Source organism: Podarcis filfolensis (assembly GCF_964270895.1).
Source record: "Podarcis filfolensis genome assembly, chromosome: 1".
Lineage (NCBI taxonomy): Eukaryota > Metazoa > Chordata > Lepidosauria > Squamata > Lacertidae > Podarcis > Podarcis filfolensis.
Genome location: NC_139604.1, coordinates 124457835 through 124479682, shown reverse-complemented (window position 1 = coordinate 124479682; position 21848 = coordinate 124457835). Strand labels below are relative to the sequence as shown.

General features: G+C 47.8%; 1 protein-coding gene and 1 long non-coding RNA gene across 3 annotated transcripts in view; one reads left to right on the top strand and one right to left on the bottom strand.

The window, feature by feature from the left end:
- Positions 1 to 7236, top strand: part of GPR132 (G protein-coupled receptor 132) — a 28090-nt gene extending 20854 nt beyond the window's left edge. For both annotated transcript variants that reach the window (XM_083619292.1, XM_083619293.1), the window contains one exon: positions 5694 to 7236. In XM_083619292.1, coding sequence (XP_083475418.1) covers positions 5725 to 6726 — 1002 coding nt within the window. In that variant the 5' untranslated portion in view covers positions 5694 to 5724 and the 3' untranslated portion in view covers positions 6727 to 7236. The remainder of the gene's footprint in view (positions 1 to 5693) is intronic.
- LOC310766656 overlaps positions 1 to 21848 on the bottom strand; it is a 174451-nt gene that overhangs the window by 23303 nt on the left and 129300 nt on the right. The window lies entirely within an intron of this gene.

The following is a 21848-nucleotide window of genomic DNA, read 5'->3' as shown; positions in this document are numbered from 1 at the left end:
GCTCACAAGCATAGCTTTCTCTCTCTCTCTCACACACACACACACACATTAACCTGCATTTCATCCCAAGACTGTAAGCTCCTTAGAGTGAGTAATTTGCACATCCTTCACTCACGGAGCCTGGGAACAAAGAAAACAGCCATCAGCCTTCCAAGATGGCGATTTGCAATTGAATACCTTGATTACGTGATCTAAGGTTAAACACTCATGTGATAGAGCAGAGAACATTCTCAGTTAATCGTTAACTTAATCAGAGCTCAGAAAGCTCTTTGTATGCTGCTATGGAAAATCTCCAAAGTCAGCAATACACATTCAAGCATTCTCCATTTTGGTGTCAATTAAACAATTATACTTAACATGGAGGGCAGGGAGTAGGCAAATTTCAGCCCTCACATGGCCCTTGGTCTAATTTACTGTGGGTGGCAAAGGGGGATAGCAGAGAGAGAAAGAGAAGGAAGTGAGCACCTCCCCTTCTTTGGATCTGGCTCCTTCCACCACTTCCATGTAACCCCTGGCAGATTATCCCCAGAAAATATGTCACCCTCAGCAGGAAAAGGGTTCCCCAGCCCTACTGTAGGGCAACAGTTAAGTCTGGCCAGTGAATAAGCCCTCTACAACATTCCCTATGATCCTTTGCCTCTTGCAACGGTTCAGTGGCAGGTGTGCCAAGCAGAAGGGCTCCTTGTGAGACAAGTTGGTGCAGAAATGCAACAGGCTGCAAAAACTTTCCCTGAAGCTGGAAAGTATCAAAACCACTAGCCCAATGCAAATTCTAATTTGTCCAATCCTCTTTTAAAACCATCCAAATTGGTGGCTGTCATGGAGCAAGTTCTGTAGTTATCTATGCATGTGTGAATAATTTTGTCACCTAGATGCAGGGAACTGAAGTGTGGTAAACATGATTTCTCTAATCCTAAACTTACTTCTCCACATTTCCACATCAGTCCTTGTGAAAATTCCCCTTCATTTTAGTGCTAATTCCTCCTAATATCCTAATTTTTTATTTTCCTTTTACACGATCTTGCCTAATACACACATTTTTGCAAAACAGATTCCCCTAAGATAGTGCAATTTTGTATGTTATTTTCGCAAGCATATGCATTTCTGGAGAACTGCATTGCAAAATTCAGAGAACCACAAATTTTGACAGGAGGCATCATTTGGGGGGGGGTTTGCATCATTTTGGGAAGTGTGAATTGGGCAGGTTCACCGTTAAATGTGAATGCCTTCAAATGTTGTGGTGCAGTTCTCTTGCAAAGTAATGTGCAGAAAGTCATGCACAAGTGAAAATAACATACAAAAACATTCCTCTTTGGCTGATTGACATCCAATGCCCTTTTAAAATGTGTTGGGGAAAGGGGGTTTATTGGGTTGTTTTTGTTAGTTATTTCTATTATGTATTTTGTATTTTTATATTGTGGTTTTGTGTTGTAACCGCCCTGAGACCTGTGGGTGTAGGGCAGCATATGAATTTCTTCCACACACAAAAGTATATTAGTCAAAACTGCATGCAAAAATCTGAGTATTAGAATAAATTCAAACCAAATGCTGACAAATTTTCATGAGGCTTATTTTTATTATTATTATTCAAATTTCTGCAGAAAGGTAAAGAACTTGAATTTAAGCCTAGGGGGGAAATGAAAAACAGGGACCCAAAACGGGCAAATCTGTCCATCCTTAATCTATCGAAACGTGTTGGGTTTGGCCTTTAAGGTACCACAAGGGGTATTCTCTCTCTCTCTCTCTCTCTCTCTCTCTCTCTCTCTCTCTCTCTCTTTCTTTCTTTCTAGCTGGTGCCACTTGCATAATTTCTTACACATAGTGGCACAGGAAATATAAAAGGCAGAAGGAACTGAGAAAAGGGGGGGGCCTCGCTGGGAGGGATAGGGCTGTTTACGTTAACTGAGGCCCCAGCCATTTACAACTTTCTCTCGACGGCAAGGCTTGCAGTTGGTTTCTGTTAGCTTTGCAAGAGGCGATGGTGAAAGGGCTCTTGCGCCACGCAGACGCTCTCGCTATTGAGCTCCAGTGGGCTTCCAGAAGTGGAGCAAGACCCAGGCAAAATGTCCAGAGAGGAGGGAAGTCATGGCTTTGAAGCAGATCATGAAGCTGGCCAAGAAAGAAAATAAAAGTTCCCACCAGAGAAGAATCCCTGGGACATGGGTGGCGCTGTGGGTTAAAGCACAGAGCCTAGCATTTGCCAATCAGAAGGTCGGCAGTTCGAATCCCCGTGACGGGGTGAGCTCCTGTTGCTCAGTCCCTGCTCCTGCCAACATAGCAGTTTGAAAGCACGTCAAAGTGCAAGTAGATAAATAGGTGCCGCTCTGGCGGGAAGGTAAATGGCATTTCTGTGCACTGCTCTGGTTCGCCAGAAGCGGCTTAGTCATGCTGGCCACATGACCCAGAAGCTGTACACCGGCTCCCTTGGCCAAAAAAGCGAGATGAGCACCGCAACCCCAGAGTCGGTCACGACTGGACCTAATGGTCAGGGGTCGCTTTACCTTTACCAGAGAAGAATGACAGATCAAGTTGATGGATTACGCGGAAATGGCTAAAATGACCGGAAGAACCAGAAATCAGGAAGAACAAAAATTTAATAAGGAATGGGGGAAATTTGTAACTCATCTTAAAAACCATTGTAAACAGTTAAAATCATTAGTGGGATTGGAATAACACTTGTAGTTTAATGGTGAATTTTCAACACATTGGAGAGGTAAAAAGATTTGGATTATTATAAAAGATGCAGGAGGAAATGATTAGCAATAGGACCCAGAAAGGGGAGGAGGGAAGTCCAGGAGGTTCTTTGGAATCTGGTTTCTATGTTGTATGTTGGATATGTGACTGTATGGGACTGCAAACTTTTATTCTGAAAAACCATATATACAGTCATACCTCGGGTTGAAGTTGCTTCAGGTTGAGCGCTTTCGGGTTGCACTCCACGGCGACCCGGAAGTAACGGACCGTGTTACTTCCGGGTTTCACCGCTCACGCATGCACAGATGGTCAAAATGAAGTCACGCGCATGCGCGGAAGCAGCAAATCGCGATCCGCGCACGCACAGACATGCAGATGCGGGTTGCATTCACTTCAGGATGCGAACGGGGCTCCGGAACAGATCCCATTTGTATCCAGAGGTAACCACTGTACAAGCAAATGCAGACGGGCTGGCCAGGGAGGTTTGCAAATCCACTGCAACCAGGATAGGAAAAGAAGCAATGCAAAGCTGTGTTGGGAAATAGGAAAAGAGAAAGGCCCTATAGCTCAGAGGCAGAGCGTCTGCTTGCATGGAAGGAGTCCCAGGTTTAATCCCCAGACAGGGCTGGAATTTACCCCCTGCCTGAGACCATGGAGAGTCACAGCCAGTCAATGCAAATAATTTTGAGCTAGATGGGCCAGTGGTCTGACACAGCAGAAGACAGCTTCCTGTGTTTCTGTGAAAGATCAAGCGTAGCCTTCATTTGTGGGGTAAACCAGCATCAGAACCACGATGGCAGACAGCTCATCCCTCAGTCTCCTCTCGTTCTCTCTTCACTTGTTGTTGATGTCAGAGTTTGAGTCCACGGCTCCCTTGACCAACTATGTTCTTCCTGTGGGGCTCAGGAGCCCAGTTAGGTCCCCCCCTTGCCTGCAGAGCTGGCAGCCTCTCACCCTTTTTCAAACACTCCCTTGTGGGGTGTTCCCTCAGTCTCCTCTCCCCTCTCCTTGAGAGCCCTGTAGGCAGCTGCTGCTGCCGCCCCTGGTCTCTGAGCTGCCCCACCCCACCCCAAAGAAAGGTGCCTCCTTATACTGCCCCACAGGGGCCTGGAACCTGCCTGTCCATTCACAGCAGCAAGGGCTGGCAGACTGACTGGCTGGGCTCCCTTGCCCACTTGCTTGCTTACTCCGAGGCCAACTCAGCTCCTGGCAACCAGCGGCGTAGCTACCTGCTTGGGTGCCCGGTGCGGCGCACACGTCCTGCAGCCAGGGGCGGAGCGAGGTGCCCAAGGGGGTGGGGCAAACTGCCCACAGGGGCAGGGTGAGCCGAGGCAGAGTGCACTGCGTGTAGCCTCTCTGGAGCCTCCCCCTCAGTTGTAGGGCGGCTGAGGCTGTGGGCAGACACAAGCCCCACGCTGCTCGAAAAAGTAGCACGGAGCTTGCAGGAGAGATGTGTGGCTCAGGCACACTGCAGGCCCCGCGGTGTGGCGCCCAGTGCCCCCCGCCTCACCTAGCTATTAGTGGTGTAGGATGGGGGGGGTGGCGGGTGCAGGAGTTATTTCCCCCCCAAAAAAAGTGTTGAGAGCCCAATTTTTATTTACTTATTTTAATAACACATATTTTTGCCATTTTGTCACCCCCCTCAGTGATGACACCCGAGGCAGTCCGCACCCACCACACTCCCCTTCCTACGCCACTGACCAGCACCCCCTGACCAGCCACAAAGGCACCATTCGCCTGCTGAGCTTGTAGCCAGGGCTGCTGCAACAAACAGCTGTGCAAGCCTTTGGGAGGGAGAGATGCGAGAGGGCATGAGAGGAGGGAGGGAAGGAAAGAGGAACAGAGGCCAGTGTTGCCCACAGCATCCCTGACCATCATTCAGGGCACACTGGTTGAAAACCACTAGTTTATGTATTTAGTTTTGCTTAGAATCGGTTTATCCAATTATCTGTTGCTTTATTGAAATCGTTTTTAAAGGGCAAGATTACTCTACAACAGGGTTTCCCTAACTATGGTCCATGAACTTCATTCAGATGGTCTGCAAATTATCGTGGGATTTGCAGTTGAAGATGGGAGACAGCACTTCTGTTGCATTTAATATTCATAATGATCTTTAACCACATTTCATTGCTTCTTTTATCTTTTTTTATTGTACAACAATTTGCATTCCATTTATCAGACAGCATCTAGCACAGCACTTTGGAATAGCTACAACAAGCAGAAAAATCATTCAGTGGTCTGCCAAGAACCTCAGTGCTCGGGGTGAGGGGAGTTGAGGAACCCCTGCTCTAGGAAATTGGGTTGAGAGGAGAGAAACAAAATTAGACAGAGATTCTTGGTGACATCACAGGTGCTGGCCAATCAGCACTATACGCAGCCACCATTAAGCTGGACACAAGATAGGAACAGTATGTTTGGGGTGAGTGCAGTGCATATTGTGCATATTACATTTGAGACACACCCTTGGCTTGACAATCTGCAAGAATTTTGCAAACCTGACTGTGATTTTAGCCTCTTGAGTCATTTTCAAAACTAAAAGGTGGAGAGCTAGAAAATTCCCCAGGCATGCTCTGTTTAGGTATTGCATTTATATTCCATACTTGCAGGGTTCAAATAAAAACAAAATCCTTCTCAAGTTGCCAGGCAGCCTCCCTTCCTGCCCCCATTGACTGCTGCACATGGGCTTGACTGAGGTGTAGCCCTGGCTGCCATGGAGGTGGATTGGGGCCTTCTTAAAGGGGCCTTCGTGCAAGGCAATCCCTTGCAGATCTTCTCAAGGGGCCCCTCCCAGCCCTACCAGGCAATGCTGGGAATTGAACCTGGTACCTTCTGCATGCAAAGCAGCTGTCCTACCACTGAGCAAGAGCCCTTGCCCTTTCATTAGGGGCTTTGCATAAATGGTGGCTTTCGGGGGGGGGGGGGCTTGAAGAAAGATCGCAGGCCAGCATTGGCCTGTTCCCATTCCTTAGCGCATCTAACTTTCTCCATTTTGCTTTCAGACCTTCCAAAGGCCCAGATGAAGGAGCCCAGATGAGTAACGCCGCATGCAATTCCACGGCCATGCCGTACAGAGACAGCCAGCATCTTCTGGTTGCAGTATACAGCACCGTATTTATCATAGGCATCCCAACCAACTGCTTAACTGCCTTCTTGACGCTCGTTCAGATTCGCAAGGGAACCATCGCTGCCATCTACCTCTTCGGCCTCTCCCTTTGTGAACTGATGTACCTGTGCACCCTCCCTCTTTGGATCCTGTACGTGCAAAACGGCCGCGATTGGAAGCTGGGGGACCTATCTTGCAAGGTGACAGGATACATCTTTTTCTGCAACATCTACATTAGCATTTTATTGCTGTGTTGCGTCTCTAGCGACCGCTACGTGGCGGTCGTGTATGCGCTGGAAAGTAGAGGGATACGGCGCCAGAGGACGGCTGCGATAGTCACCACCTCCCTCTTTGTCACGGTCGCTGTGATCTATTGCCCCGTTTTTTTCCAGGAAGAAATACAGCACAGGGACAGCACGATCTGCTTTGAGACGCCGCTCAACCGCCGTATAGCCTCTTACAACGTGGCACGGTTCTTTGTGGGCTTCCTCTTTCCATTCACTCTGCTCCTTTTCATGAACTACCGGATCCTCCGGTGTATCAAGAGCAGCTGCAGCCTCAGCCCACCCCAGAAAACGAAAGTGAAGCACCTGGCAATTGCCATCATTGCCATATTCCTGGTCTGCTTCGCCCCTTACCATGTGGTGCTCCTCATCAGGTCCGGAGTCTACTTTCTCCGCCCAGCGGAGAGCTGCAGTTTCGAGAGAGGCATCTACACGATCTCTGTAGTGTTCCTCTGCTTCTCCACCGCCAACAGTGTGGCTGACCCCTTCATCTACGTGCTGGCTAGCGAGAACGCCAGGCGTGAAATTTGCCGGGCTTTCGCGGCGTGTGGGATTCAGCTGTCCAGCGGCTCCAAGACGGACAGCAGCAAGGCCGACGATTCCCAAAGGCCGACGAAGGAGACAGGAAATAAAGAGGGCAGATAGCACCACCTCCTCTGCAGGAATTGTGTGATAAAAAGCAAGTGGGTGGGAGGCAACGCCTTCATCTTCCCCTTGTGTCACTTGGGCTGAATCACAACTTGCCCCCTTTGGGGGATAAGCACTGCCCAGTGCACAGTGCGGTCTCGTTTGCATTGTGCGCGATGAATAGCCCTTTCAGCAAATCCTGGCTGTTTTGCATATCAGAATGATGTCATGATGTCGTAACTTGCAGCTGAATCTGGGGAATGCTTGTTGATGCACTAGTGAAGGACCCCACAACACTGAGAGACCCTGCTGGTGAGGAAGCTGGCGTCGCTTGTGCATGGTTTATTATTTATTGTCCCCTGTACCAAGAGGAAAGGGTTGGATTACAGCAGTTCAAGAGAATTCTAAATGCAGAGAGGAAACTACTGCATTACCTCTTTGGGATATCCTTTTTTGTGTGCGATATTGGACCTTGTACAAAAACTCACAAGTTTGTATCTTGAATAAACGACCCACTTCATCACTGCATGCTCCACGTCTAATGTTCACAACAAACGCTGCACAGAAAGCATGTGGCTCTCTCTCTGCATGTGGGGGTTAATTGGGGGGGCAGTCACACTAGAGCAGGCATCGCCAAACGTGGCCCTCCAGCTGTTTTAGGAGTACAATTCCCATCATCCCTGACCACTGGTCCTGTTAGCTAGGGGTGATGGGAGTTGTAGTCCCAAAACAGCCAGAGGGCCAAGTTTGGCCACCACTGCACTAGAGCAACTGTTTCACACAGTTGTTGATGGTGTCGTCATTTAAGATGTCCGTGTCTGCATGGCAAGATCCTTGTTCTGGCTCCCAGTTGCCAAAGAACAAGGAGGATTCTTTCCAAAGACTTTAATGTTTAGATTGCTGCAGTTACATATGCAGATAGCAGGTATCAGGCAATACATATAATCAATCCTAAACACAGCTGCTCTACCTGCCAAAGTGTTGATTTGACACTGTTACCCCTCTTTGCTATCCTATATACAGGAATAGGGCAGGCAAACTTAGATATATAAATAAGTTTGTAGAGAGAGGCTCTGTAGAGCCTATCGCCTTCCCTCCCTCCCGCCTCATGGCTTTCAAAATTAACCTTTATATCATTGCATTTTGTACATTTTCCAGTTCTAATTATACTCATTACAAAATGGCTCAAAATTTCTCATTACAAGTCTTTAGACAACCCTGCTAGTGATGTTAATTGCTTACAGTAATCTTTCAGATATCATATAAATTTACTCCAGTCCTTTTGGAATACTTGATCATGCTGGTTTTGGATTTTTCCTGTCAGCTTCGCCAGTTCTGCAAAGTCCATCATCTTCATCTGCCACTCTTCTTTCGTTGGTACTTCTTGTTTGCATTTTTGGGCTAAAAGAATTCTTGTTGCAGTTGTTGCATACATAAGCAGTCTTTTATCTTCCCTCGGAATCTCTTCACCCACTATACCCAGTAAAAAGGCTTCTGCTTTTCTAACAAAAGTATTTTTAAACATTTTCTTTAACTCATTATAAAGCATTTCCCAGAAAGCCTTTACCTCTTTGCAAGTCCACCACATGTGGTAGAAGATACCTTCCCTTTCTTTACATTTCCAACACTCATTAGTTCTTGTCTTGTACATTTTAGCCAGTTTGTTGTTTAGTCGTTTAGTCGTGTCAGACTCTTCGTGACCCCATGGACCAGAGCACGCCAGGCATTCCTGTCTTCCACTGTCCAACCATCTCGTCCTCTGTCGTCCCCTTCTCCTTGTGCCCTCAATCTTTCCCAACATCAGGGTCTTTTCCAGGGAGTCTTCTCTTCTCATGAAGTGGCCAAAGTATTGGAGCCTCAGCTTCAGGATCTGTCCTTCCAGTGAGCACTCAGGGCTGATTTCCTCCAGAATGGATAGGTTTGATCTTCTTGCAGTCCATGGGACTCTCAAGAGTCTCCTCCAGCACCATAATTCAAAAGCATCAATTCTTCGGCGATCATCCTTCTTTATGGTCCAGCTCTCACTTCCATACATCACTACTGGGAAAACCATAGCTTTAACTATACGGACCTTTGTTGGCAAGGTGATGTCTCTGCAGTTTAGCTGGTGTTAAATGCCATCTGCACATCATTTTCATAACATTTAGAGCAGGCAAACAGTGAGCATTCCTGCAATTTCTCACAGGCTCCTCCTCTACCTTTCTACCTAGGTCTACCTAGTGTCTCTGCCTCCCCAGAGGCTGCCAGGACTGGCAGAACATTCCCCTGTGGAAAGGCAGTGTGGCTCCCAGCATCTTATGGTGCTGGGGTGGGCGCCATGGACAGGAACCATGGAAGCATCAGAGGGAGACCCCGACGGCTGTGGAGAGGGAGATGGGGGGCTGGAGAGGGAAGCAGGGGCCCCAACTCTCATTGCACAGACAGTCCTTGGCAAACCCACCATCTGAATTGTCCCAACTCGGCCAGCCCACGATGATAATCATGGTGGTGGTGATGATGATTAATTACATTTGTATACCGTCCTATACCCACAGTTCTCAGGACAGTTACGACGCAATCTAAAAACACAAAATACATAATAAAAACAAAAACAACCCAGTAAAAACCACGGACCATAGACAGAGCAGGCATTATCTGTGCAAAGTTTCCGAGTGTGGGCAATGGCATTGTTGGCAGCCTTCACTTGGCCCCTGAGACCGGCAGCCGTCAAGTCACGATTCCAGTCGCCTGGCTGCTAGTTCTGGACTCGGTTTGTATTAGGGAAAGAATGGAAGTTTCTAATTCATTTACTTGTCTGAGGTGCAGCATGTGGTTACGATCACTAGAGGGCAGAAAAGGCTAGGCTATTTCAGCAGCTGAAGGGAGAAAAAAATCAACAGTTTAACCACTCACCTTAGTATAAAGGCAAAGCTAAACATTAGGAAGAACTTCCTGACAGTAAGAGCTGTTCGACAGTGGAATTTGCTGCCAAGGAGTGTGGTGGAGTCTCCTTCTTTGGAGGTCTTTATGCAGAGGCTTGACAACCATATGTCCAGTCGTGACCAACACTGGGTTGCGGCGCTCATCTCGCTTTATTGGCCGAGGGAGCCGGCGTACAGCTTCCGGGTCATGTGGCCAGCATAACTAAGCCGCTTCTGGCGAACCAGAGCAGCACACGGAAACGCCGTTTACCTTCCTGCTGAAGCGGTACCTATTTATCTACTTGCACTTTGACGTGCTTTCGAACTGCTAGGTTGGCAGGAGCAGGGACCGAGCAACGGGAGCTCACCCCATCGCGGGGATTTGAACCGCCGACCTTCTGATCGGCAAGTCATAGAATCATAGAATCAGAGTTGGAAGAGACCACAAGGGCCATCGAGTCCAACCCCCTGCCAAGCAGGAAACACCATCAGAGCACTCCTGACATATGGTTGTCAAGCCTCTGCTTAAAGACCTCCAAAGAAGGAGACTCCACCACACTCCTTGGCAGCAAATTCCACTGTCGAACAGCTCTTACTGACAGGAAGTTCTTCCTAATATTTAGGTGGAATCTTCTTTCTTGTAGTTTGGATCCATTGCTCCGTGTCCGCTTCTCTGGAGCAGCAGAAAACAACCTTTCTCCCTCCTCTATGTGACATCCTTTTATATATTTGAACATGGCTATCATATCACCCCTTAACCTCCTCTTCTCCAGGCTAAACATGCCCAGCTCCCTTAGCCGCTCCTCATAAGGCATCGTTTCCAGGCCTTTGACCATTTTGGTTGCCCTCCTCTGGACACGTTCCAGTTTGTCAGTGTCCTTCTTGAACTGTGGTGCCCAGAACTGGACACAGTACTCCAGGTGAGGTCTGACCAGAGCAGAATACAGTGGCACTACTTCCCTTGATCTAGATGCTATACTCCTATTGATGCAGCCCAGAATTGCATTGGCTTTTTTTAGCTGCCGCGTCACACTGTTGGCTCATGTCAAGTTTGTGGTCAACCGAGACTCCTAGATCCTTTTCACATGTACTGCTCTCAAGCCAGGTGTCAGCCATCTTGTATTTGTGCCTCTCATTTTTTTTGCCCAAGTGCAATACCTTAGATTTCTCCCTGTTAAAATTCATCTTGTTTGTTTTGGCCCAGTTCTCTAATCTGTCAAGGTCGTTTTGAAGTGTGATCCTGTCCTCTGGGGTGTTAGCCACCCCTCCCAGTTTGGTGTCATCTGCAAATTTGATCAGGATGCCCTTGAGTCCATCATCCAAGTCGTTGATAAAGATGTTGAATAAGACCGGGCCCAAGACAGAACCCTGTGGCACCCCACTAGTCACTCTTCTCCAGGATGAAGAGGAACCATTGATGAGCACCCTTTGGGTTCGGTCAGTCAGCCAGTTACAAATCCACTGAGTGGTAGCATAGTCAAGACCGCATTTTACCAGCTTCTTTACAAGAATATCATGGGGCACCTTGTCAAATGCCTTGCTGAAATCAAGGTAGGCTACATCCACTGCATTCCCTTCATCTACCAGGGTTGTAATTCTGTCAAAAAACGAGATCAGGTTAGTCTGACATGACTTATTTTTCATAAATCCATGCTGACTATTGGTGATCACAGCATTCCTTTCTAGGTGCTCACAGACTGTTTGCTTAATGATCTGCTCCAGAATCTTCCCTGGAGAAGACTGAGGCAAAGAAGGCATTGAGGAGTTCAGCCCTTTCTGTGTCCCCTGTTTGCATTTCACTATCTTCTCCTCTGAGTGACCCCACTGTTTCTTTGTTCTTCCTTTTGCTACGAACATAACCATAAAAGCCTTTTTTGTTGCTTTTAACCTCCCTAGCAAGCCTGAGTTCATTCTGTGCTTTAGCTTTTCTGACTTTGTGTCTACACGTGCTGGCTATTTGTTTGAATTCCTCTTTGGTGGTTTCCCCCCTTTTTCATTTTTTGTACACATCCTTTTTTAATCTTAACTCAGTTAAAAGTTCTTTAGATAGCCACCCTGGCTTCTTTAGGTACCTTCCATGTTTCCGTCTCATTGGTATTGCCTGAAGTTGTGCTTTTACTATCTCCCTCTTAACAAACTCCCAGCCATCATGAACTCCCTTTCCTTTTAGTATTACTGTCCATGGGATCTCACCCAGCACTTCCCTAAGTTTTATGAAGTCGGCTTTCTTAAAGTCAAGAAATTGAGTCCTAGTATGCTTGGCTGCTCCTTTCCGCTGTATAGTAAACTTCAGAAGAGCATGATCACTCGCGCCTAATGATCCTTCCACTTCTACCCCACTAACCAGGTCATCAACATTGGTTAGGACCAGATCTAAAATGGCTGTTCCTCTTGTTGCTTCTCCCACTTTCTGGACAATGAAGTTGTCTGCAAGGCCAGTGAGGAATCTGTTTGACCTTATGCTCTTGGCTGAGTTTGACATCCAACAAATATCCGGGTAACTGAAGTCCCCCATTACTACTATCTCCCTTCCTTTTGCATGCTTGGCCATCTGTTCCAGGAAGGCATCATCTATGTCCTCCATTTGGCTTGGGGATCTATAGTAAACTCCCACAATGAGGTCACTGTTATTCTTCTCTCCCTTAATTTTGACCCAAATGCTCTCACTTTGGCTTTGAGGTTCTAAATCTTGGATCTCTTCACAGGTATACACATCCCTGACATATAACGCCACTCCTCCTCCTTTCTTGTCTGGTCTGTTTCTCTGAAATAGATTGTATCCCTCCATTATTACATTCCAATCGTGGGACTTATCCCACCAGGTTTCAGTGATGCCTATTGTGTCATATTCAGCTTGCTGTACCAAGAGCTCAAGCTCATCTTGTTTATTTCCCATGCTTTGCGCATTAGTGTACAGACATTGAAGTCCATTAATCATTCCCCCGTGTCTCTTATTTAAGGATTTTTTCCTCCCACCACTAGGTCTGTGTGCTGTTTGTTCCATTAGGTCTATGACATTTGGATGATCATCTTCATCAATTGATAGACTCCTACCTTCAGGAGCACTGTCTCCCTCCCCCACATTAGTCAGTTTAAAGCCCTCCTGATGGGGTTTCTGAGATTTTTGGCAAAAACATTCCTCCCAACCGTTGTGAGGTGCAGCCCATCGCTTGCCAGAAGTCCATCTTTAAGAAACTGCAGTCCGTGATCTAAGAATCCAAACCATTCCTGTTTACACCATTTGTGAAGCCAGTTGTTCACTTCCACTATTTTTCCCTCTCTCCCTGGGCCACGGCGTTCAACTGGGAGGACAGATGAGATGACAATTTGTGCATTTAATTGCTTCAATTTCCTGCCCAGAGCCTCGTAGTCTCTTTTGATCTTCTGGAGGCTATTGCTTGCAGTGTCATTGGTTCCCACATGAACCAAGAGGAAGGGGTATTTGTCAGTGGATTTTATGATTCCTTGCAGTCGTTCAGTTACATCTTGGATCTTAGCCCCGGGGAGACAGCACACTTCCCGAGACATCTTGTCAGGCCCACAGATCACTGCTTCTGTTCCCTTCAGTAGGGAATCCCCTATCACCACTACACGCCTCCTCTTAGGTCTGGTCGGGGTTCTTCCGTGAGCTGTCCGTTCCAAGGTCGCCTGCACATTCCCTGAGGACTGACTTTGCTGCTCGTCTTCATATACCTGTCCTAGGCTCTGTGGTTTAACCCACAGCGCCACCCGTGTCCCTCACCTTAGTATAGTCGTATCTAGAAACATAGAATTGCAGAGTTGGAAGGGACCCAGGGGTCATCTAGTCCAGCCCCCTGAAATGCAGGAGTCTCAGCTAAAGCACCCATGAAAGATGGCCTTCCAACATCTGCTTAAAAACCTCCAAGGAAAGAGAGTCTGTCACCTTTCATGGGATTCCGTTCCACTGTCAAACAACTCCTACTGTCGGAAAGTTCTTCCTGATGTTTACTCAGAATCTCCATTCTTGTAACTTGAAGCCATTGGTTTGAGTTCTGGGCATGGGGACAGTTATTTTTTTGCTTGTTTACTTAAATGGCTTCTTTCTTTTTTGCTTGCTTACTTAAACAACTTCCCACAAAATATCTCAAAGTGATCTCATAGTCAAAACAACCAGCAATTAAAAGAGTTGCACATATATATAAAAAAGCAATTAAAAACAATTTCAAATCCAGTACAGAGGCAGACTGGAATAAAGATGTGCGCTTAAAAGGAATGAAAAGGATTTCCAAAGGGGAGGTGCCACCATGCTGAAGGCCTTGGGTCTATGCCCACTCCCAGGCTTCTGCCACCTGAGGCGGCTGCCTCACTCTTGTCTAATGGTAGGGTCGGCCCAGCAGTAATACTTCTTCCGTTGTTCTCAGTGTAGCAGTGGAGCCATTCATAACTTGTTTTTAAATATGTCCTTTTTGTCCGGCCCTTCCAAGGCATCAAGAGTGATGTTCATAATCTTCCCCTTCTTAGATTTTTATGCCAAGAACAACACTGCAAGGTAGGTTGAGAGAGGCCTAGGTTCAGCCAGTAAGCTTCCCAATTCCGTGGGGAGCCAAACTCCCCGGTTTTAGTTGTTGTTGTTGTTTAGTCGTTTAGTCATGTCTGACTCTTCGTGACCCCCTGGACCAGAGCACGCCAGGCACTCCTGTCTTCCACTGCCTCCCACAGTTTGGTCAAACTCATGCTGCTAGCTTCGAGAGCACTGTCCAACCATCTCGTCCTCTGTCGTTCCCTTCTCCTTGTGCCCTCCATCTTTCCCAACATCAGGGTCTTTTCCAGGGAGTCTTCTCTTCTCATGAGGTGGCCAAAGTATTGGAGCCTCAACTTCACGATCTGTCCTTCCAGTGAGCACTCAGGGCTGATTTCCTTCAGAATGGATAGGTTTGATCTTCTTGCAGTCCATGGGACTCTCAAGAGTCTCCTCCAGCACCATAATTCAAAAGCATCAATTCTTCGGCAATCAGTCTTCTTTATGGTCCAGCTCTCCAGTTTTAGTTAGCAACACGCTAAGTGCTGCACCGCAGAGGCAGGCAAGGATTTACGCAGGCAAAAATGGCAGGTTCCAACAAGTGTCTGGCGGGAGTGGGGAATCAAAAGAATGACACTAGATATATAATATGAGGCCCAGCTGCAACTGTCACAAAGCAGGCTGGATGTTAAAGTAGGAAGGGGAAGGGGGGGATGATTATGTGATTTATTTTATTTCTATGCCACTTTTCATGCAAATAAGTCCCGGAGTCGTTTGCAAACAACACATAATAAGAACATGTCAGAACATAGCAGAACATCACAAATACATCATAAATCATATTTTGTTGGGTGTGATGGAAAAGAGACCCAGTCTGCTCATTCCAACAATCTGGAAGAGCTGCTTTGCAGACAGAATTAGGTTCCTGTTTTTAAAATACCAACCAGAAATCTCAGGTTGCAGCAAGGCATGCTGGGTGAAGCAGCCTTTGAAAAACCTAAGAGCTACCAGCATCCACATTAGAGAGCCAGTGTGGTGTAGTGGTTAAGAGCAGTGGACTCATAATCTGGGGAACCAGGTTCGCGTCTCCGCTCCTCCACATGCAGCTGCTGGGTGACCTTGGGCTAGTCACACTTCTCTGAAGTCTCTCAGCCCCACTCACCTCACAGAGTGTTTGTTGTGGGGGAGGAAGGGAAAAGGAGAATGTTAGCCGCTTTGAGACTCCTTTGGGTAGTGATAAAGCGGGATCTCAAATCCAAAAGTCTTCTCCTCTTCTTCTACATCTGCTGTGGGAAACGGCATGCATTTTGTTTGCCTCGCCAGAGAGGTGCATGCTCTGGTTATCTCTCACTTGGACTACTGCAATGTGCTCTATGTGGGGCTACCTTTGAAGGTGACCCTGAAACTACAACTAATCCAGAATGCAGCAGCTAGACTGGTGACTGGGAGCAGCCACCGAGACCACATAACACCAGTCTTGAAAGACCTACATTGGCTCCCAGTACATTTCCAAGCACAATTCAAAGTGTTGGTGCTGACCTTTAAAGCCCTAAACGGCCTTGGCCCAGTATACCTGAGGGAGCGTCTCCACCCCCATCGCTCTGCCCGGACACTGAGGTCCAGCGCCGAGGGCCTTCTGGCAGTTTCCTCACTGCGAGAAGCCAAGTTACAGGGCCTTCTCAGTAGTGGCAGAGGGCCTTCTCAGAAAAAGCAGAGGGCCTTCTCAGTAGTGGCACCCGCCCTGTGGAACTCCCTCCAACCAGATGTCAAAGAGAACAACAACTACCAGACTTTTAGAAGACCTCTGAAGGCAGCCCTGTTTAGGGAAGCTTTTAATGTTTGATGCATTACTGTATTTTAATATTTTGCTGGAAGCTGCCCAGAGTGGCTGGGAAAGCCCAGCCAGATGGGCGGGGTATAAATAATAAATTATTATTATTATTATTATTATTATTATTATTATTATTATTATTATTACAAGCAAAGGAGGCAGGCAAGGGTGAGGTTCATGGTCCAGACAAAGAACTAAAAACAATGTTTCTTGGGACCAAAGGAGAGGAAGAGAGAAGACACATGTCAGCTGCAGGGAGGAAGCAAAGACCAAAGAATGCAGGGCTAGACTGGCTATGCTGAAAAGCCAGCCAGGAAGGTCTCCTTATTAGGGAGTACATATGGCAGGAAGTGGGCTGTGATTGGCTCTTTTATCAGTCACCTGACTCCTGGGGCTCAGAAAGGTTGGTCAGAGCATGAAACTCCTGCAGCTCCATCCTCTGACCAGTGGTGGCAGCAGGGAGCAGAGAATCCTCAGCAGGGCTGAAAGGCAGCTGCTCCAAGCTCGTGACTCACTTGCAAGATTTGCAAAAAGTTTCCTACAGATCTGGTGGCCTGGAGGAGGAGGCCGGAAGCATTACGTGTTTCCGTTAGCAAACGTGCAAGAGGAAAAGAAGGTTGCAGCTCCCGCTAGAGCTATGGGCAAATCTCGAGGAAGTGTCCCTGCCATCTTGAAGTCAGGACACAGAAGGAAAAAGGGTTGAGGAGGGAAGAGGAAGTCAAGCAAATTCAGGCGCTGGTTCTAAAAGGCTGTGTACACATATTTTATTCCAGAAGAGAGAGAAATGGATGGGGGAAAGCAATTGGAGGGGTGGAAGATTCAAGCACGCCACCTTCCTTTAAATTGTTCACTAGCCCTTTGTGGAAGGGCTTTCAGAAACCCTTGAGAGCTGCTGTTATTAAACAGTACTGTGCTGTTGTTGTTTAGTCGTTTAGTCATGTCCGACTCTTTGTGACCCCATGGACCAGAGCACGCCAGGCACTCCTGTCTTTCACTGCCTCCCGCAGTTTGCTCAAACTCATGCTGGTAGCTTCGAGAACACTGTCCAACCATCTCGTCCTCTGTCGTTCCCTTCTCCTTGTGCCCTCCATCTTTCCCAACATCAGGGTCTTTTCCAGGGAGTCTTCTCTTCTCATGAGGTGGCCAAAGTATTAGAGCCTCAGCTTCACGATCTGTCCTTCCAGTGAGCACTCAAGGCTGATTTCCTTCAGAATGGAGAGGTTTGATCTTCTTGCAGTCCATGGGACTCTCAAGAGTCTCCTCCAGCACCATAATTCAAAAGCATCAATTCTTCGGCGATCAGCCTTCTTTATGGTCCAGCTCTCACTTCCATACATCACTACTGGAATACTGAGCTAGAGGGACCATTTTTCTGATCCAGGCTATGTTCACATTACCACTGTGCTCTCGTCGCTGGTGTTTGAAACTGTGTGTAGGGATTATAACTGGCAGGGCTGTGCCCTAGCCTGCACCTTAATGGGGAAACCGCACAAGGCAATTGATTGTCTGTGTGAATAAGGTTACATCCTCACCAGACCTTTAGAGTGCATGGCTTACCTGACTCCCCCCACCCCCCACCCCGCAATCCACACTCATGCAAAGAAACCTTGGAACTGCAGTTTGTTAAAGGCACTGGGAAGCGTCGCCTGTACGAGGGGTAACCATTTGGGCTTCCCACAGGCACCTGGTTGGTTACTGGAAGAAGAGGATGCTGGAATAGATGCTCCACTGCCCCCATCCAGCAGGCTTGCCTTATGCTCTTAAAACCACAGTTCCCAGGATTCTGTCGGAGAGTCATGCGTTTTGCATGCATGGTGTGTGGATGTGATCTAAAAGTCATGATTACCAATGAATATCATTTATCCATTTTGCACGAAGGCATTTCTTGCCTGGTTTGTCTTTGTTTTGTCTCCAACCCTTTTGGCTTAGGTCGAGTGACAATGACACAGAGCCTCCGAGCAAATAAGACTTGCAGCCCCCACACATTCTTCGCTTGCCCAAAAACTTTTTATTTGCTCTTAGGCAGCTCAAGGTCCTCTCTGTTGTGTCTCTCCTAGTAGTTGGGCCCTTTGTCTAACCCTGCTGTTCAGAAATCCCTCTGTGTGTGTGTGTTTTGCTTCTACAACAATTCTCCTTTCTTCATTTTCTCTTTCCAGGCTCCAGCCCTGCCTCCCCCCCCCCCCCAGCTCCTTGCTTGCCTTGCCTATAAAGATCCTTGTTCTGCAGGAAACTGCAGCTTTGCTACTGCTTCTCTGGCTGCATTTCACTCCTTTCTCCTTTGTCGCCTGGAGCAAACCTGCCTTCTTCCCCTTCCCCCCTCTCCTGATCACTGAAAGGCAGGCAGGCAGCCAGCACCATTGAGGAACACCCGAGGCTTTTAGCAGAGCTCAACACAAGGATTGGCAAAGGTGCAAAAACAGGCTAGGCGAGCTGGAAAGCAAGAGAGAGGAAACAAAAAAACGGCAAAGAGGGAAGGCGTCAGGAATAGCTGGATATGATGTTTGCCAGAAGCGCCTTACTAAAAAGGTTGCCTGTTATATTTGCAGAACTGTCCTGGGCCCAAATACTTAGGGCTGCCCTCTCCCTCCCCACCCCAGGGGTCAGTTTTGCAGTGCTGCCAAGCTTGAGCAAAATAGCAAAATCTTGCAGAGTAGCCAGCCCCACTGCTCGCCAGGATTGGTGTTGTCGTTTTTTTATTACATTTACATCCCACCTTTCCCTCCAAGGAGCTCAGGGTGGTGAACATGCCTCTCCCTCTCCCCATGTTATCCTCACAACAACCCTGTGAGGTAGGTTAGACTGAGAGACAGTGACTAGCCCAAGGCCACAAAGTCTCCCAGGTCTTCGTCCAAACCCCTAATCCAGAGCTTTCCAAACTGTGTGTTGCGACACATTAAGTGTGTCGGCTGCAGAGTGTAGATGTGTCGTGCAAACCTCCCGGGGCTGGAAAGGGGTTAGTTTAACCTTTGGTTTGCTAGTGAAACTGAATTACTGTGTCGTGAAATGATACGTGTCTAAAAAGTGTGTCAGTGACATGAAGCGTTTGGAAAGCTCTGCCCTAATCGCTACACCCCCACTGGTTCTCGCCAGTGTCTGTGAACAGAGCTCACCTCTCAATAATTTGCTGCCTCATTTCCAGGGCTTCAATAGTAGTTTTGAATCAGAGGTTTGAAAGCAGCATATCAGTCATAGGCACCCATGTGCCTGGAGATGCCTTCTCTGGCACCTTGGGCGGCCTTTCTACCTCTGAAACTGGGCTTGGGGGGGGAAGCATTCTCTTTTATTCCTGACTATCAGAGGTAGCAGGCCTTTGAATATCAGCTGTTGGGAGTCACAAGTGGGGCAAGAGTGCAGTACAGTGGTACCTCAGGTTACAGACGCTTCAGGTTACAGACTCCGCTAACCCAGAAATAGTACCTCAGGTTAAGAACTTTGCTTCAGGACGAGAACAGAAATCAGGCGGCGGCGGCAGCGGGAGGCCCCATTAGCTAAAGTGGTACCTCAGGTTAAGAACAGTTTCAGGTTAAGAACGGACCTCCAGAACGAATTAAGTTCTTAACCTAAGGTACCACTGTATCTCAAAACAGATGGATGCCAATAACATCCTGATTTGCTTACAGGGTGTTAGAACTCTCCCCATTAAATGATTCATTCATCCCACACTTTTCACTGCGTTCCCCCCTCACTTTCCTAACCACAAAAAGTCTTGCCTCTTTGGAAAGTGGACTTGTAGCACTGATGTTGTTGTTTAGTCGTTTAGTCGTGTCCGACTCTTCGTGACCCCATGGACCAGAGCACGCCAGGCACTCCTGTCTTCCACTGCCTCCCGCAGTTGTCCTCTGTCGTCCCCCTTCTCCTTGTGCCCTCAATCTTTCCCAACATCAGGGTCTTTTCCAGGGAGTCTTCTCTTCTCATGAGGTGGCCAAAGTACTGGAGCCTCAGCTTCATGATCCAGTGAGCACTCAGGGCTGATTTCCTTAAGAATGGATGGCACTAGGGTGTCTTGTGGCACTAGGGTGCCTTTATTCTAATAACCCAGTTTAATTGCATGAACCTAAATTTCTGGTGAGGGGACGCGGGTGGTGCTGTGGTCTAAACCACAGAGCCTCTTGGGCTTGCCAATCGGTCGGTGGGCTTGCCGATCAGTTGGTGGTCCGAATCCCTGTGACAGGGTGAGCTCCCTTTGCTCGGTCCCTGCTCCTGCCAACCTAGCAGTTCGAAAGCACGTCAAAGTGCAAGTAGATAAATAGGTACCACTCCGGCGGGAAGGTAAACGGCGTTTCCGTGTGCTCCTCTGGTTTTGCCAGAAGTGGCTTAGTCATGCTGGCCACATGACCCGGAAAATGTCTGCAGACAAACGCCGGCTCCCTTGGCCTATAGAACGAGATGAGCGCCACAACCCCAAGTCGTCTACGACTGGACCTAACGGTCAGGGGTGCCTTTACCTTTACCTTTAAAGTTCTGGTATGCGCTTGAATACCTCCAGCAAAATACTGGCAGTCTGGAGGCGACCTAAAACATTGCAGCCATTTTCTTCTCTTTTGCTTTCACACTTTACAGAATCCCTTTATATTGAATATACAGGTACTCCACAGGGGAATTAGCATGAAACCAATGTGCAGATCTGAGAACCTCATATGCAGGTTTTGCTACCCTGCTTAGCTTTGCAAATACACTAGCAGTTTTATTGCTGCACCACTAGGATTAACCCTTGATTCTTGTAAACACCCACAGACAAGAGCACAAGGTAATGGATAGCTGATTCTGAAAGCAACCTCTGAGAAGAGGAAACAGAAAATAGGTAGATGAGTGGCACAAAGAAAGTCAGACGAGCAAAATGACTTAGTGACATTTTAACAGGTCACCAACAACGCTGAACACAAACCCCTTGATTCTGCCCTAGTTACTTAACCCCACTGCTTCTTTCTGTACCAGGGCAATTAAAGCTGAAAGGTTGCATGGTCAAAACCAAAAGAGAGCAAGATGAAGATGATTATAATTTGTACACGATTTGTAGCGGAAAACTCATGGCATACAAGCAGTGCTTTTCTTCAGGGGGCACGCAGGGGTACACATACCCCTAAACATTTTGTGAATCTTTGTACTTTTGTCCATTTACTGTATTTATTTTCCCCGATTTGAACTATAAAATGGTGATTTTCTTGAGTCAAAATGAGAGTACCCCTAAACATTTTTTAGGGGGGGGAAGCACTGCATACCAGGCCTTCCTCTGTTTCCTATTGAGTGCTAACCATAGCTTGCTATGGCGTTGACAGGGGTGGGGGGCTTTATTTCACCCTGGTCAAATAAATTTTGGCACCCCCTATGTGCATTTGCACACACGCGTGCACACACACACACACACAGCTGAGAGCCTCAATGCTGCCCTTCTGGAAGATTCCCCTGGGTCAAAAAAAACCTGTCTAGCCCACCCCATGGGTGCAGCCAGGATTTTTTGGGGGGGGCAGGCTTCATGTTGGGGGGGGGGCAGAACCTCAGTTAAGTATTTTTACTTGAGGGGGGGCAGCTGCCCCTTGGCTACGCCCATGGCCCCTCCCCGGAGTTACCGTTCTGCATTAACAGCAACTATGGTTAGCACGTGGGCCAAAAACGGTAGCCCATGGTATCTGAATTAAACCACAGTTTGCAGGTTCCGGATATCATAGTAAACCAGGGTCAACATTTAAAAGGAATCGAAGAGGGAGTCCACGGAAGTAATGCGTAGGGTTGCAGCCCGAAGTTCGGCGAGGCTTACTCCCATGTAAACGCGCGTGGGATTCCCCTCCGAATCCTGCCCAGCCTTTGGCAGGCGTTTGAAACTTCGCCTGCCTCCCGGCCAGCCACTTACAGCCGAGGGGCGGGGCTGGGTTCCATGGCAACGCCCTGCACCAATGCCCGGCCGAGGGCCCAAGAATGAGAAGGAAAGGCG